Source organism: Epinephelus lanceolatus, chromosome 20 (assembly GCF_041903045.1).
Source record: "Epinephelus lanceolatus isolate andai-2023 chromosome 20, ASM4190304v1, whole genome shotgun sequence".
Lineage (NCBI taxonomy): Eukaryota > Metazoa > Chordata > Actinopteri > Perciformes > Serranidae > Epinephelus > Epinephelus lanceolatus.
The window spans coordinates 29,111,177-29,123,616 of NC_135753.1; the positions used below are offsets into that span (position 1 = coordinate 29,111,177).

Here is a 12,440-nt window from a genome sequence, read left to right on the forward strand (position 1 = left end):
CAACAATGGGAAAAAGTAGGTGAACTGTTGATGGTTTAAGTCTGAAATCAGAAAAGTGAAGATGTTTTACCACAAACAGTTTTGTGAAGATGTGGCATGTTAGCTAAGTAGTTGTATGAAGGTGTTTAATGTACAGTAATGGACCAGGAGTACCTCATTTCAACAGTGGTGCCCCCAATGGAGGGCCATGGCTACCCTAATATAACCCTTTAACCCCTGGCAAAAATACTTGGAGGCCGACTTACTGTCTTTAAGAAGGTTTGGTGCCCTGATCTTTTAAGTAAGCGTGGATATCTTCAGAAACTAGACAACCCAAGGCATCCATTGGTACCAACCATGTCGTGCTAGCTTCCCTTCAAAATAGCTAAATAACACTCCAAATGTAGGCTAAATTTTTGCGAGGGAACAACTGGCACAGCCATTTTTAAAGGTCCTTTGACCTCTCACCTCAAGATATCTGAATGAAAATGGGTTCTATGGGTACCCACAACTCTCGCCTAAACTTGTTAAAGGGATAGTGCACCCAAAAATGAAAATTCAGCCATTATCTACTCACCCATATGCCGAGGGAGGCTCTGGTGAAGTTTCAGAGTCCTCACATCCCTTGCGGAGATCCCAGAGGGGAGTGGGTAGCAACACAACTCCACCTGTAGCTCTAACTGCCTCTCTGTACACCGAGCTCACATGTGCGTGCTTGCGTGAGACTGTGAGACATGGGCACCGCCTTCATGTGTGTTCACGTGCTTTCGCTGGTCTCGCGCACAAGCGCACACACTTGAACGCAGTGTACAGAGAGGCAGTTAGAGCTACAGGCTACAATGAGGCTACAAACTGAGTTCAAATGACGTTTTTCCAGACTTTTTATGTCGGGGCTTCAGGACACTTGGATCACTACGGACGAGCAATATGGAGATATTTTGTGGTTTCAATTATGTGTTTTTGGATGTTTGAATCTGGGGCACCGTCAGCCTCCATTAGGTGGAGTTGTGTTGCTACCCACTCTCCCCTTGGATTTCCGCAAGTGTTGTGAGGACTCTAAAACTTCACCTGAGCCTCCATCAGCATATGGGTGAGTAGATAATGGCTGAAATTTCATTTTTGGGTGCACTATCCCTTTAAGACTTAATCCCAGTCAAGGTTTGTTCCTCACAATCAATGCACCCCTTCAAATTAAAGATGTGTATTTGTCTTTTTATGGAAAAGGACAACAAGTCTATTTGAAGAGCAATGAGTCACTGAACATGTATATAGAGATATATAACCCATTAAAAAGGGTTACTCGTGGTACTCAAAATCTCCTAATGTCTTGAGCTTTATCAAATCCCTGAAATTCAGTTTTGGCTTTTACATTGCCAAGGTTTTCATTGGCCACATCTGGCCACCCCTATTAAAAATTTCTTGGGGCTGCCACTGCATTTCAAACCATGAAATAAAGCTCAATGAGATTAGAATCGCTGTATTCATCATGACCGAGACTTGCAGGAATTTGTCTCATGAAACCGGCCCCAGGAAGATGTTGACATGTTGCACAGTAAAGCAGAATAGTACACGCATACAAATAATACAACAGGTACAGCAGGAGACAGTTTGGCTCGGGAGAAGCTTTGTGAAGTCTAAAAATAAAAAGCAACCGTGATGATGTCATAGTGATGTTGTCGGGATTACACCAGCTTGGTCCCGGAGGCTGTAATTTTTTAACAGAAGGCCTTCATTATAAATTAAAGGTGCTGAGTTTGAAAGATGTGCGCGTTTACCAGACACAGAGCGTCTAACAAAAGATGCTGTCGAGTCGCATTTTGGGGAATCAAGAGTAAAGACAGGGCCAAATCTGTCTTTGCTTCAATTTGGACTAATCTTTTTTAAAAATAAATAGGCAGAGTTCTGTTTCATTCATTCATTCATTCATTCATTCATTCATTTTCCGTAACCCTTTATCCTGCTGGGGGTTGCGGGAGACTGGAGTCTATCCCTGCTGACACTAGGCGAGAGGCGGGGTACATTCACACCTACTGGGCAATTTAGAGTCACCAATTAACCTGCATGTCTTTGGACTGCGGGAGCAAACCGGAGTACCCGGAAAACCCACACTGACACAGGTAGGATACACCCCAGGATTCGAATCCCCCACCCTGGGTATGTGATGCTTACCACTGTACTACCATGCCGCTTGTAACATCTCAGCAAACTTCTCTGAATCTCTGAATAAACTGCCAGTGACATCAGTGACAGATTCGTAAAGAGCAGTGGGGCTCCCAAGCAGGTGCAATTACACTGAAAATTTAGAAATAAAAACTGGGGAAGAAAAAAGAGAATGATGAAAAGAGAAAAAAAAATCTGTGAAATAACATTTTCAAGCTCCAAAGGAAAGCAACAGGCCCTAACAGGATGTGAAGAGGAGGATTAGTAAGATGAAGTGCGGTGAGACTGAAAAAAAGAGGGGCTCTGGTTGATTAACTTTTGGGGCTGCATTAACAAGCTGCGAGAATACAAAGGCATTGCCAGACAATCACATGCTCCCACAGCGACGCTTAATAGCTGATCTGTGAACAGTTGTTTTCTCACGTGCCGCCTTTATGTTCCTCTGTTTGCTGCTTGACTAAGATTCAGCAGTCACGAGGGGTGGGCAGATGCTGCTCCGCATACTGAAGGCAAAAAAATCTAAAGTAAAGACAAACTGTCGCGTGAACGGCAGTGAGTGAGCGCTCTATCCTTGAAAGTCAGAAGAAGACAGTAGATGAAGTCATTCTGAGTTTTAAAGTCCTTAAAAGTGAAGCAGCTACCTCTCAGCGGACTGTGCAAAGTTGCAACGGACATCTTTAAACGGACGAGAAATAGTGGAGCTGGAAGAGGACAATCATACTCTCAAAGTCAAATCGGAAGAAAAAGGAAGCTCAGGAGGTTTTATGAGGTTTTTGTTGTCGTTGTAAACATGGCATAGCGATGTATTCAGTATCTTTCAGTGTGATTATTTCCACAGTAAAAGTGGACCCTCTTTCTTGTCAGCGGTATGCAATTTATAGTTAACAACAATCGTGCCTACAAAGCAGATATATTGGTTGACCCCAGAACAGAGGAGAGGATACCACTGAAGGTTTTTTTTTCTTCTTTGACACTTTGTTCCATCTCAGCGCTGTTTGTCCCATTTTCTGGAGAACATGTCGTAGCTCAGTTTGACTAATTATTTGAATTTCAAAAACAGCACCCTTGCATATTAAGGTAAAAAGCACTTATGCAACAATGTCATCACGTCTGGCTATCACAACACCGAAAACAAAGGAAAGACCTCTTCAGTTCAAAACAAACAGGCCTTTGTGCTACAGGCAAACTCGGGCATAAACCTGTCTGTCTTTTTCTTTCTCACACACATACACACACACATTCATCCATGTCCCAAGGGGCCAAGAACACTTCTGTGTTCACTTCAAGCAGACCTTGCCTGTCTATTTGCAATTCTCTCCTTCCCACTTCAAAGAACCGTATCAGTGAAATGTTACTGTTGCCTTGGAAGAGTTTGTTGGCTGCAATTATAAATGAATTTTTTTTTTTTTTTGTTTGAAAAGTGCAACAAAATGGGCAACTTAATTTCATTCATTCATTGGGGCTCATCTGCAACTTATAGTACAACATACAACAGCGGTCAGTGTTTATTTTACTGTTAAGCCCAACTGCTCATTCTGATTTTGAGTCTTAACTCTTCCATTATTTATGCTAGATGTGTTCAGGGGCAGAGAACAGCACATGCAGTATAGTATTGTCAGTGTTATGGGAGCTTTCAATACTGGTTTTAAATATTTACCATGAGCCCTTCTAAGATTCACCATGTACGGATTTTCTACTTCGTACCACAGGTTACATTATCGTCATGTAGTAAGGCAAGTACATAAGCAGACACTATATTGAAAACTCGATGGTGCATTCAAGGACGCTCCAGCTCTTGCGATTTAGCTGACGCTGCATTTTGAATGCAAGAAACAAGGAGATTTGCATTATTCTTTTGAAATCTCTGTTTATTGTTTGTCCTCTGGATTTCCGACATCGCCGTTCATGATTGAAATTGTTTTTGGCAGCTCACTCCCGAATCCTGGAAGTCAGAGCACCCTTAATTCACATGGAAAGGTCCCTGCTTGAACTGCATTAGCATGAAAGCATAGTAACCTAAAAGTGCTTTAGTGTTGTGGACGACTTGTTTCAATCAGAATTCTTCCTGCAAGTTGATTTTTGGAAGATCAGTTGAAAAAGTTTTATTTATATTTATATTTATATTTATGAACCCCAATATCACACATCACAAATAGGCTTTCCATGTAGGCACATGGAAGGGCAGGGAGGGTTGCTCTCGCTGCCTCAGGCTTTCCCCATTTGCACGTGGAAGGGCAGACAGGTGCGCTCTCAGCCTTAAGGCAGAGGGGCCCCAGAACAGAGCCATATCGCCAAATATGATACTGCAAATGGAAATAAAGTTTCCTTTGACGAAAATGTTCCTGACTGAACTTAAGTTTTGTCTGAATTTAACGTAAGAAATAGTGATAGTAAAGTAATATTTAGAAAATGTTTGTTAAGTAGCGAGGTGTCGACCAGTGCCAGTCCTTAAAAATCAAAACATGTCACATAACACTTAAGTGCATCATGCTTTATACACCTCACTGAACATGGTGCTCCACAGAACAAGTCATATGACTTATAGATCACTCTAGATACTAAATATACCAAGATGCATTTTATGAAATACATACATATTATGAGGAGCATAAATTACCATAATTACAAGACACACAATATAGCAACCCTGTGTTCAGAATATTCTTCAGCAAATATGATCTGTAAAAAATGTTTTTCATGTCTTATGTCTTATTTAGATCCAACATTCGTCCTGAGAACGCCACTAACAACTTCCATGACTTTAATATGCACACCTTTGAAAGGATCACCTCCTGCAACTCTTGCCACATGCTGCTAAGGTAAGAGGCTCATTATTATTCACAAGTACACACACACACACACACACACACAGTGGAAGCAGCACAAAACCCTCTTCAAGGCTATCGTCAAACATAAAGACTGAGGACGAGACGCGAACCCCTTTCCCTTCAAACAACTGTCAGGACTCCTTTGAAAGACCTCCACTACTCCTGTTCCTCTCCAGTGTACCCTAACAATCTATTCGTCACTTTCCTTTTACTCCTCTCCTCCTCTGCACATGTGCCTTAGTTACACAAAGTTTCTTTTGAATTTGCTGAATGGTATCGGCACCCAGAGGACTGCGACTCGTGGTCTTTCTTGCAGCGGGGACGACTGAGTGGTTTCACCTACCGAGGACGGTAAAGAAAAATGTCTGTCACACTTGAGCACTTCTTCAAGGCGATGGATGGGGAAAGGGGACAAGATAATTGCACTGTGAATATACAGAGCCTGGTACTGAATTCACTCACATTTTTAGGGGATAAGATACAAGAGAAACAAGAATAATGCAGGGAAGAAGCATCTGAGGTGCAGTGTATAATTATTTTATACAAATTACTATTTTCTTGATTTTTTTCTTTCAATAGTGATTGGTCCTTTGGACTATTTCATTATAACTATTGTGCCAGAGCTCTTTGTGCACAGTGCTTGTAGAAGAACATTGGATTGACTTTAAAAGGCACAAAAGAAATTTTACCTTTTATCTAACAGGCTTCAAATATCAAACGACTTCATGAATCATGAGTCTAATGAGTCAAGTGTTATTCTGTGATTTCAAGATGTGCATGACATTATTTTATAAAACCTACCGCATGAATCTGACATTTCGTGTATGCTATACAGTCAGGGGACTTGTCATGTTTTATGATGATATATATAAGGGCACAGGCCTGTCTGAGGTATTGCATCATTAATCAGATGACACATACAGTAACATGTCTTGTAGAAGTTTTATTTTGAAACGAAAATCTTGGACAAACCTTACATTTCCTTTCTTGTGATTTCATAAGAATTGCAAAGGTTTCATACGTCCTAATGGTTTAAACTCACTGCTCTGACTTCTACCCCCAATGCAACACGCACCCTGTAGTTCTGAACTGCACACAAAGTGATAGTGTACCTGCACGTGAACTCCATGCTGGTTATTTCAAAGAGGTTAAACAGACAATTAGCTGGAGAGCAGAGCAGAGCAGCCTTTACTTTCATGTCATTTTAATTAGGGCCTCTGAGATGGTTATGTAAATGAAAACTGCCCGCTGCTGCTGCCTCAGTCTCTGCGTGTGTGCTCACCTCATTTACACCAAAATTTCAGTGTGATCGTCTCAGTATTTATTAGATATGAGCTGATGCAGTTTATTGGTCTTGGAATAGTTTAAAATGAAACATTTGAAATAACTTCTGCCTCACACACCTGTTGTGGCTTTGGTGGGCAGTATTGAATCCCGGCTGGTGTCCAAGTGCTGCTGGTGGAACAGCCTGGATCTGTATTTAGCCCAGGAACTCAAAGACCTCAAGGACTCACTAATCCATACTTGAACCAAGAAATCACAGCGATGGTGTTTCCAAAATCATCATAGGAACATAGGAGTGATGTGTCCACTATCTTAGTTAAGCATATTAGCATGCTAACATTGGCTAATAAGCACTAAACACAAAGTAGAGCTGAGGCTGTTGCTGGTATTTGGTCAACTAATGATTTGGGAAAAACTGCCATTTTTGATCTGATGTTGGTGCTAGACGAAATTTTAAGTGGTCACCAGAGCCATTAAAATTAGGGAGTTTGTACTTGATAATTTTCAGGTATTGACCAAATTAATCAAGTAGCACGTAATATCAAACGATACCTGCTTTCCTTTTTGCACCGAGGGTCTGATCCCGAACCATCACTCCCCGCTGGATCAGCAAATTTTCTGTTGTTTTTCTCCGTAGTCTCACTGCCCAGTTAGCACGAGCTAACACTGCAGCTGGAGTCGCAACAAACTCTCACTGACAATGAAAAGACTTGACTGTATCATTAAACCTGCTGATAAAGGTTACGTAACATCAGCAGTGTGATGCTAACAGTTAGCCCCATCACTCTGTGTGCTCAGATGGGCGGACTCACAACTGACCCTTACACTCCCTCAGCAGCAGATACAACCCATATAGTCTGTGGTTTGGAGTAGTTGAGCACAGTGTTGGTGACAGAGTTGGCAGTTAAGCGTGGCAGGGTACCATCAAAACATTAAAAGAATGGCTAAACTACACACATACTCTATTCACATTATGTTTATCAAATTAAGCACTGTATTGGTATCAGTATCACTTTGAGGGTACTCGTATTGTTATCTTTAAACAATACCCTAATTACAGTTGATCCAGAGGGGCACGAGAATAACAATCTGTCCAACAGTTGTTTAGGCATTTCACTCAAAACAACAAATGTCAATCTCTCATAACCATTTTCCATCAAGGTAGTTTGTTAGCTGATGCCGAACCAAGAACCAGCTCTGCATGTTTCTGCAGCAAAAGAGACGAGAGACGCCAGAGAAACTGGTTCTGCAGTGACACCGACACATGGCTGGTTCAGAAACCACAAAAATGAAGCAGTGAGGTCGGTTCATAAGGAACAAATATACATTTTGTCCGCCCCTGGTGGCTGGCTGCGGTATAGGTCATAAACCCCGCCTCCTCCATGTCAGCAGATGGGACATGAGCTTAACTAAAACAACAAAGTACACGTCGAAAGAATATTTCTTAAAGATGTTTTCTGTCATTTAAGGTAGTTCTTATCACATTGATGTTTGTTCAAGTGTTTAGTTGTAATTTGTTATGATTATTGATGCTATAAAAAGGGGGGTTTGACGTCATGATTGACAGCAGTTTGTGCCAATCAGTGTGCTCTGGATCTATGGTGCTGCTCACAATTGGTTGGAAAAGTAGAAGGAACTCAGACTCGCTCCAGATGACGTCACCATTGCAAGATGGCAGCTGCTGTATCTGAGATATCTGTGACTGCCATTTTGAAAACCCAGAACTTCATTATAGACGTAAAAAACAAACAAGTGGTTCATGGACACAAAAACTGTCTCTTTGCACTTGTAGTCCTCCACAGAAATTCAAACTTGAGGGAGCATTGAGCACAAAACCAGCTCTCGTGTAAAGTTACAGTGCATTCGGTGGATGGCATTGGTATTACTAGAAAACCAGAGGCATATACGGTGACTTGAATCTACTGTGAACCAGTACCAGCACCCACCCAGAACCAGAACCAGAAGCTTAGCTTAGCATAAGGGCTTAGGCTTTCCATGTAGGCACATGGAAGGGCAGTGGAATTTGATGTCTCTGCCGCAGGCTTTCCTCGTTTGCATGTGGAAGGGCAGAAAGGTGTCCTTTCTCTGCCTTAAGGCTTTCATGGTAGGCGTATGGAAGAGTCTTTCTGCATAGGCACAAGGAAAGACAGAGAGGCCCCAGAACAGAGCCATACCGCCAAAGATAATACTGCAATGTAAATAAAGTTTTCTTGGACTGAAGTGTTCCTGACTGAACTAGGCTTGAGTTGGGGGAAAGGGGGTTATAGTGACACAAGAGGAAATCAGAGGAACACCAAAGTCATTAGGATTCACCATCTTGGAATCATGAATGTCTGTACAAATTTCATGACAATCCATTCAGTAGCGGAGTGGTAGAGATATATCAGTCTAGACCAACATTGGCATCCATAGAGCGATGCTCCTGGGGTGGCTTAAATGCAGGAGAAATGAACTTTTGGTCCATGTCAGAAAATGTGGCAGCTGTTTTTCCGTAACATTAAATCTTTTGACTGCAGCTTGGATCTGGACATTCGTATTAGCAGTACAGTAATTTCACTCTCTTTTGCAATAACATACTGTTACTACTGTGTGTAACTATCAAACAATCCATGTGATGACTTTTCCTGTTTGTGTGTTTGCAGGGGCATCTTCAACCAGGGCTATCTGTGCTCCAAGTGTGGTTTAGGTGCCCATAAAGAATGCCTGGGCCGCTTTGGCTGCTGTGGAAAAACAGGTAACTAACTACTGCTTTACTCACGCAAATAAAACCAAAGTCTCTCACTTTATTGCACAACCTCGTACCCGTCACGTCTAGTCTGCAATTATTCTGCAGTTAACAATTTGTCACTGAACAAAATGATTCCTAGGGACACATTAAATTTAATCGTAAGAACACAACTGCACTCTTACAGCGTAGCAGTATGAACATGATGACAGATGATACACATAAAACCTGATGTATGAGTGTCTCATGTGACTAATTATGGGTATGAGGGAGATGAGTTGCACTGTGACTTAAAGAAGAAGCTACACAGTGACATTTTGGGAAGTATTGCACCAAGTTAAATTATAGGAATTAGGGCGTTTGCTCTCAGTAAATAAGAACTTTTTAAGTGCCCTTATTTCTACAAACCAAGGTCATCCAAGTGTTCGATCAGTATTGCAGAAATTCAGTCAAAAGCTCCCCCGCTTCCCTGGGTGGTTTTGACACTTCACAGCACCTTAAAGGCAATGTCAGTGTGTATCATCGCACCGATCCCCAAAGCTTAATAGTAGTTTTACTGAGGAGTTTTATGAAACTCCTGACTTTTTTATTATGCCCCTGTTGTGTATCTGTCACTCAGCTCCCTGTGCAGGAGCACTGACAGCTCTGAAAGAGATGGTGGGAAAACTTCAGACATGTGGAATGAAAAGAAGGCCTTCAGAAACCAGCTTAGCATGTCCTCAGTGTGTGTGTGTGTGTGTGTGTGTGAGAGAGAGAGGGAGAGAGAGAGGGAGAGAGAGAGAGAAGGAGCATGAAGAGGTGAAAAACTAAATTCACACTTTTCTGTTTGTTTGTGGAACTTCTTTTAGGTCTTGAAAGTGCACGCTCGTGTTCTCAAGGCACTAAAACTCTGCAACTCTTGTTTTCAAAATCAAGCTAGCGTGCAAGTTTATACTGTTACAGCCTGTAACACCGCGTGTCACAATTGCGTGTGCCTGCCTGTATGCCCTGTGGCAAGCTGCCAGCCCCTGTTGGACCTGGCATCTGTCATGGCGCTAGCAGGTCGCAGAGGCACGCCAAGCCCACCTGGGTGTTGTGTGTACCTGAGTAGATTTGGGCAACACCTGCGGGGGGAGAGCTGGTGAAGCCTGGGATGTCTGTTTAAATTCCCCCTCTCATTACTCCACACGGTCTCCACCCTCTTGCTGGTGCAGGAATATGTGCAGGGGGTGAGGATGAATACTTAAGTAACATACCGAACAAAAAGTATTTTAAGAAGTCTTAAAGTAGAAGTACAGAAAGAAAGGACAGTTTAATTTGTTGGTTTCACCACTACATTGAACTTTATTCACTCAGAAAGCCTGTGTAATGTCTGCATGTACAGATATTGTCAAGGTGCAAGCAGGGCTGCACACACACAATCACAGCACCACAGTATTGTGTGTGTGTGTGTGTGTGTGTGTGAAAGATAAGCCATTGTTTACATGAATTTGTCTCTGTTATCAGCTGCTTCGCCAGGTGTTTGCGTAACAGGTCAAAGTTCACTGGAGGAACAACAGGCCTGCTGAGAGAAGTGTGTGTGCATAGGCAGTGTAGGTACATATTTGTGGCTCTCTGCCAGTAAGTGTGTGTGTGTGAGTGTGAAGGTATGTGTGTGTGCTCTGTTTGTACAGGTACAGGAATACTTGTGTGTGTGTGCAAAGGTGTGTGTTTGTGTGTGTCTGGGAGGTGTAACCTGTCCCTCAGGGAGCCAATGAAAGAAACTGGTGGAGCAAAAACCTTAGGTTTGCCCCCCTCCCTCCTCCCTGCCTCTCCACCCCCCGCCTCGTTACCTCCTCTATCCCGGCTGTCAGGTAGTGGCAGCGCAGCAAAACAAAGCGAACCACGGTCAGACACGAGCGTCCGCCTTCTCCACTAATGAGGGAGTGTTGCCTTGTACCGACGAGTGTGTGCAAGTGTTTGCGTGCACCCGCTAACCCATCATTCACTATGCCTGTTCTCAAACTTCTTTCAGATCCCGGCTCCGTCAGAACTCAGGTGAGCTGCTGCTGTGCGTGTGTGTGTCCGTGTTGATGTGTATACTGTCTGTCTGCGTGTGCTGTTCGCCTCCTCTCCAAAGCTTTGCTGCACTTTGAAGGCTGCTCTCTCCTGCAGCTATTTGCCAAGGAGACTCCAATTGACTTTACTTGCTGCAGCTTTTCCTGACGCCAGGAACGAGAATGTTTTCTGCAGATTTACCCTGAGTTGTCTCTGCTGCTTCTGTGTGCTTCACTGCTACAGAGCTCAAAAGTAAAACCAAGCAGGGCATTAGAGTGGGCTTACAGCAATTATGCCAATAACTGAGGCTAAAACTGCACTTTGCAGGTGAGATTGCAACAAAAACAGCCGAATCTCATCAGCAAAGAAACACAGAAGTGGTGTGAAATTGACAAGAGTCCCGACTCCTCTGTGTTTATTCTGTGTCAGGTGCTGTACAGTAACTAATGAAGTGTTCTTTGTGCAGAAAAAGTGCCAAACACTGATTCAAAATGCGAGACCCAAACTTTTAAAACAGCAGAAACTTTTCGACCAACTGCTCTGATGCAGTGCACGCGAAAATATGCATAAATACAGCGTGTTGTGTTGTTGTTGTCTTAGTAGTAGTTCTATTTTGGTTGGAAATACTGTAGAGTGGTGACACAAAATCAAACATCATTATCTGCAAAAAAATATCTGTATTTACACATGACTGCTCTCTGCATCTTTAAAATATATCTGCTGCAGTGGGACACAGTAGTTTGCCTGTGCCGTCGGTGCATGCAATATGGGTTTTAATATGTTATGTATTGTCATTCCTGTGGGGCCCGCTGCATGTGGCTTGTATAGGGGAGATAGCAGGCTGGGTTAAAATATTAATTCTGTGTGTGCAGCAGTAGAGGGGTGTATTCATAGCATTAGGCTGTGTGTCCAAACATATAGAAGCAGAAGGGGATTCAGGGGATAAGACTGAAACGTTCATGTCTAAATGTGCATGTGTTTGATACAGCCATGAGCAGTGTGTAACTTTGTGTGTTTTTTTTTTTTTCCAGGGCAAAGATCGAGATCCAGGTGAGAAATTCTCGCTGGCAGTGTTCATGTGCCTAGAAACTGCTGCTCTGAAGACAAATCACCAAATTTTGGGATGTAATTCAGGCCACAGGCCTCTGTCAGGTTGATTGTCAGGATTGGCAGAAGGTTTGCGTGCGTTGCTACTGGCAGGGCGTCAAAATTGTTTTTCCTGGAATCATAGGCGATCTGGCACAGTCAGAGAGGAAGGCGTACCTGGTAGCTAACTGATTATATCATTGCAGCTGAGACTTGATCTCTGACCTCCTCAGTTGCAACATGAATTGGCTTGTATGCTTTAATCGGACCAAAGTGAAAGTCAACACTCAGTCTCGTTTTGACTCTTGAATATCCGAAACCTTTCTTGCTGCTTTCTTGCTAGCAGCTTAGCCGGCTAACTG

The 12,440-nt window shown here is 42.8% G+C and overlaps 1 protein-coding gene across 2 annotated transcripts in view; it reads left to right on the forward strand.

The window, feature by feature from the left end:
* Nucleotides 1-12,440, forward strand: part of vav3a (vav 3 guanine nucleotide exchange factor a) — a 129,821-nt gene that overhangs the window by 85,729 nt on the left and 31,652 nt on the right. For both annotated transcript variants that reach the window (XM_033638724.2, XM_033638725.2), the window contains exons 16-19: nt 4,857-4,958; nt 8,894-8,985; nt 10,970-10,992; nt 12,024-12,042. In XM_033638724.2, the coding sequence (XP_033494615.2) occupies nt 4,857-4,958; nt 8,894-8,985; nt 10,970-10,992; nt 12,024-12,042 (236 nt within the window). The remainder of the gene's footprint in view (nt 1-4,856; nt 4,959-8,893; nt 8,986-10,969; nt 10,993-12,023; nt 12,043-12,440) is intronic.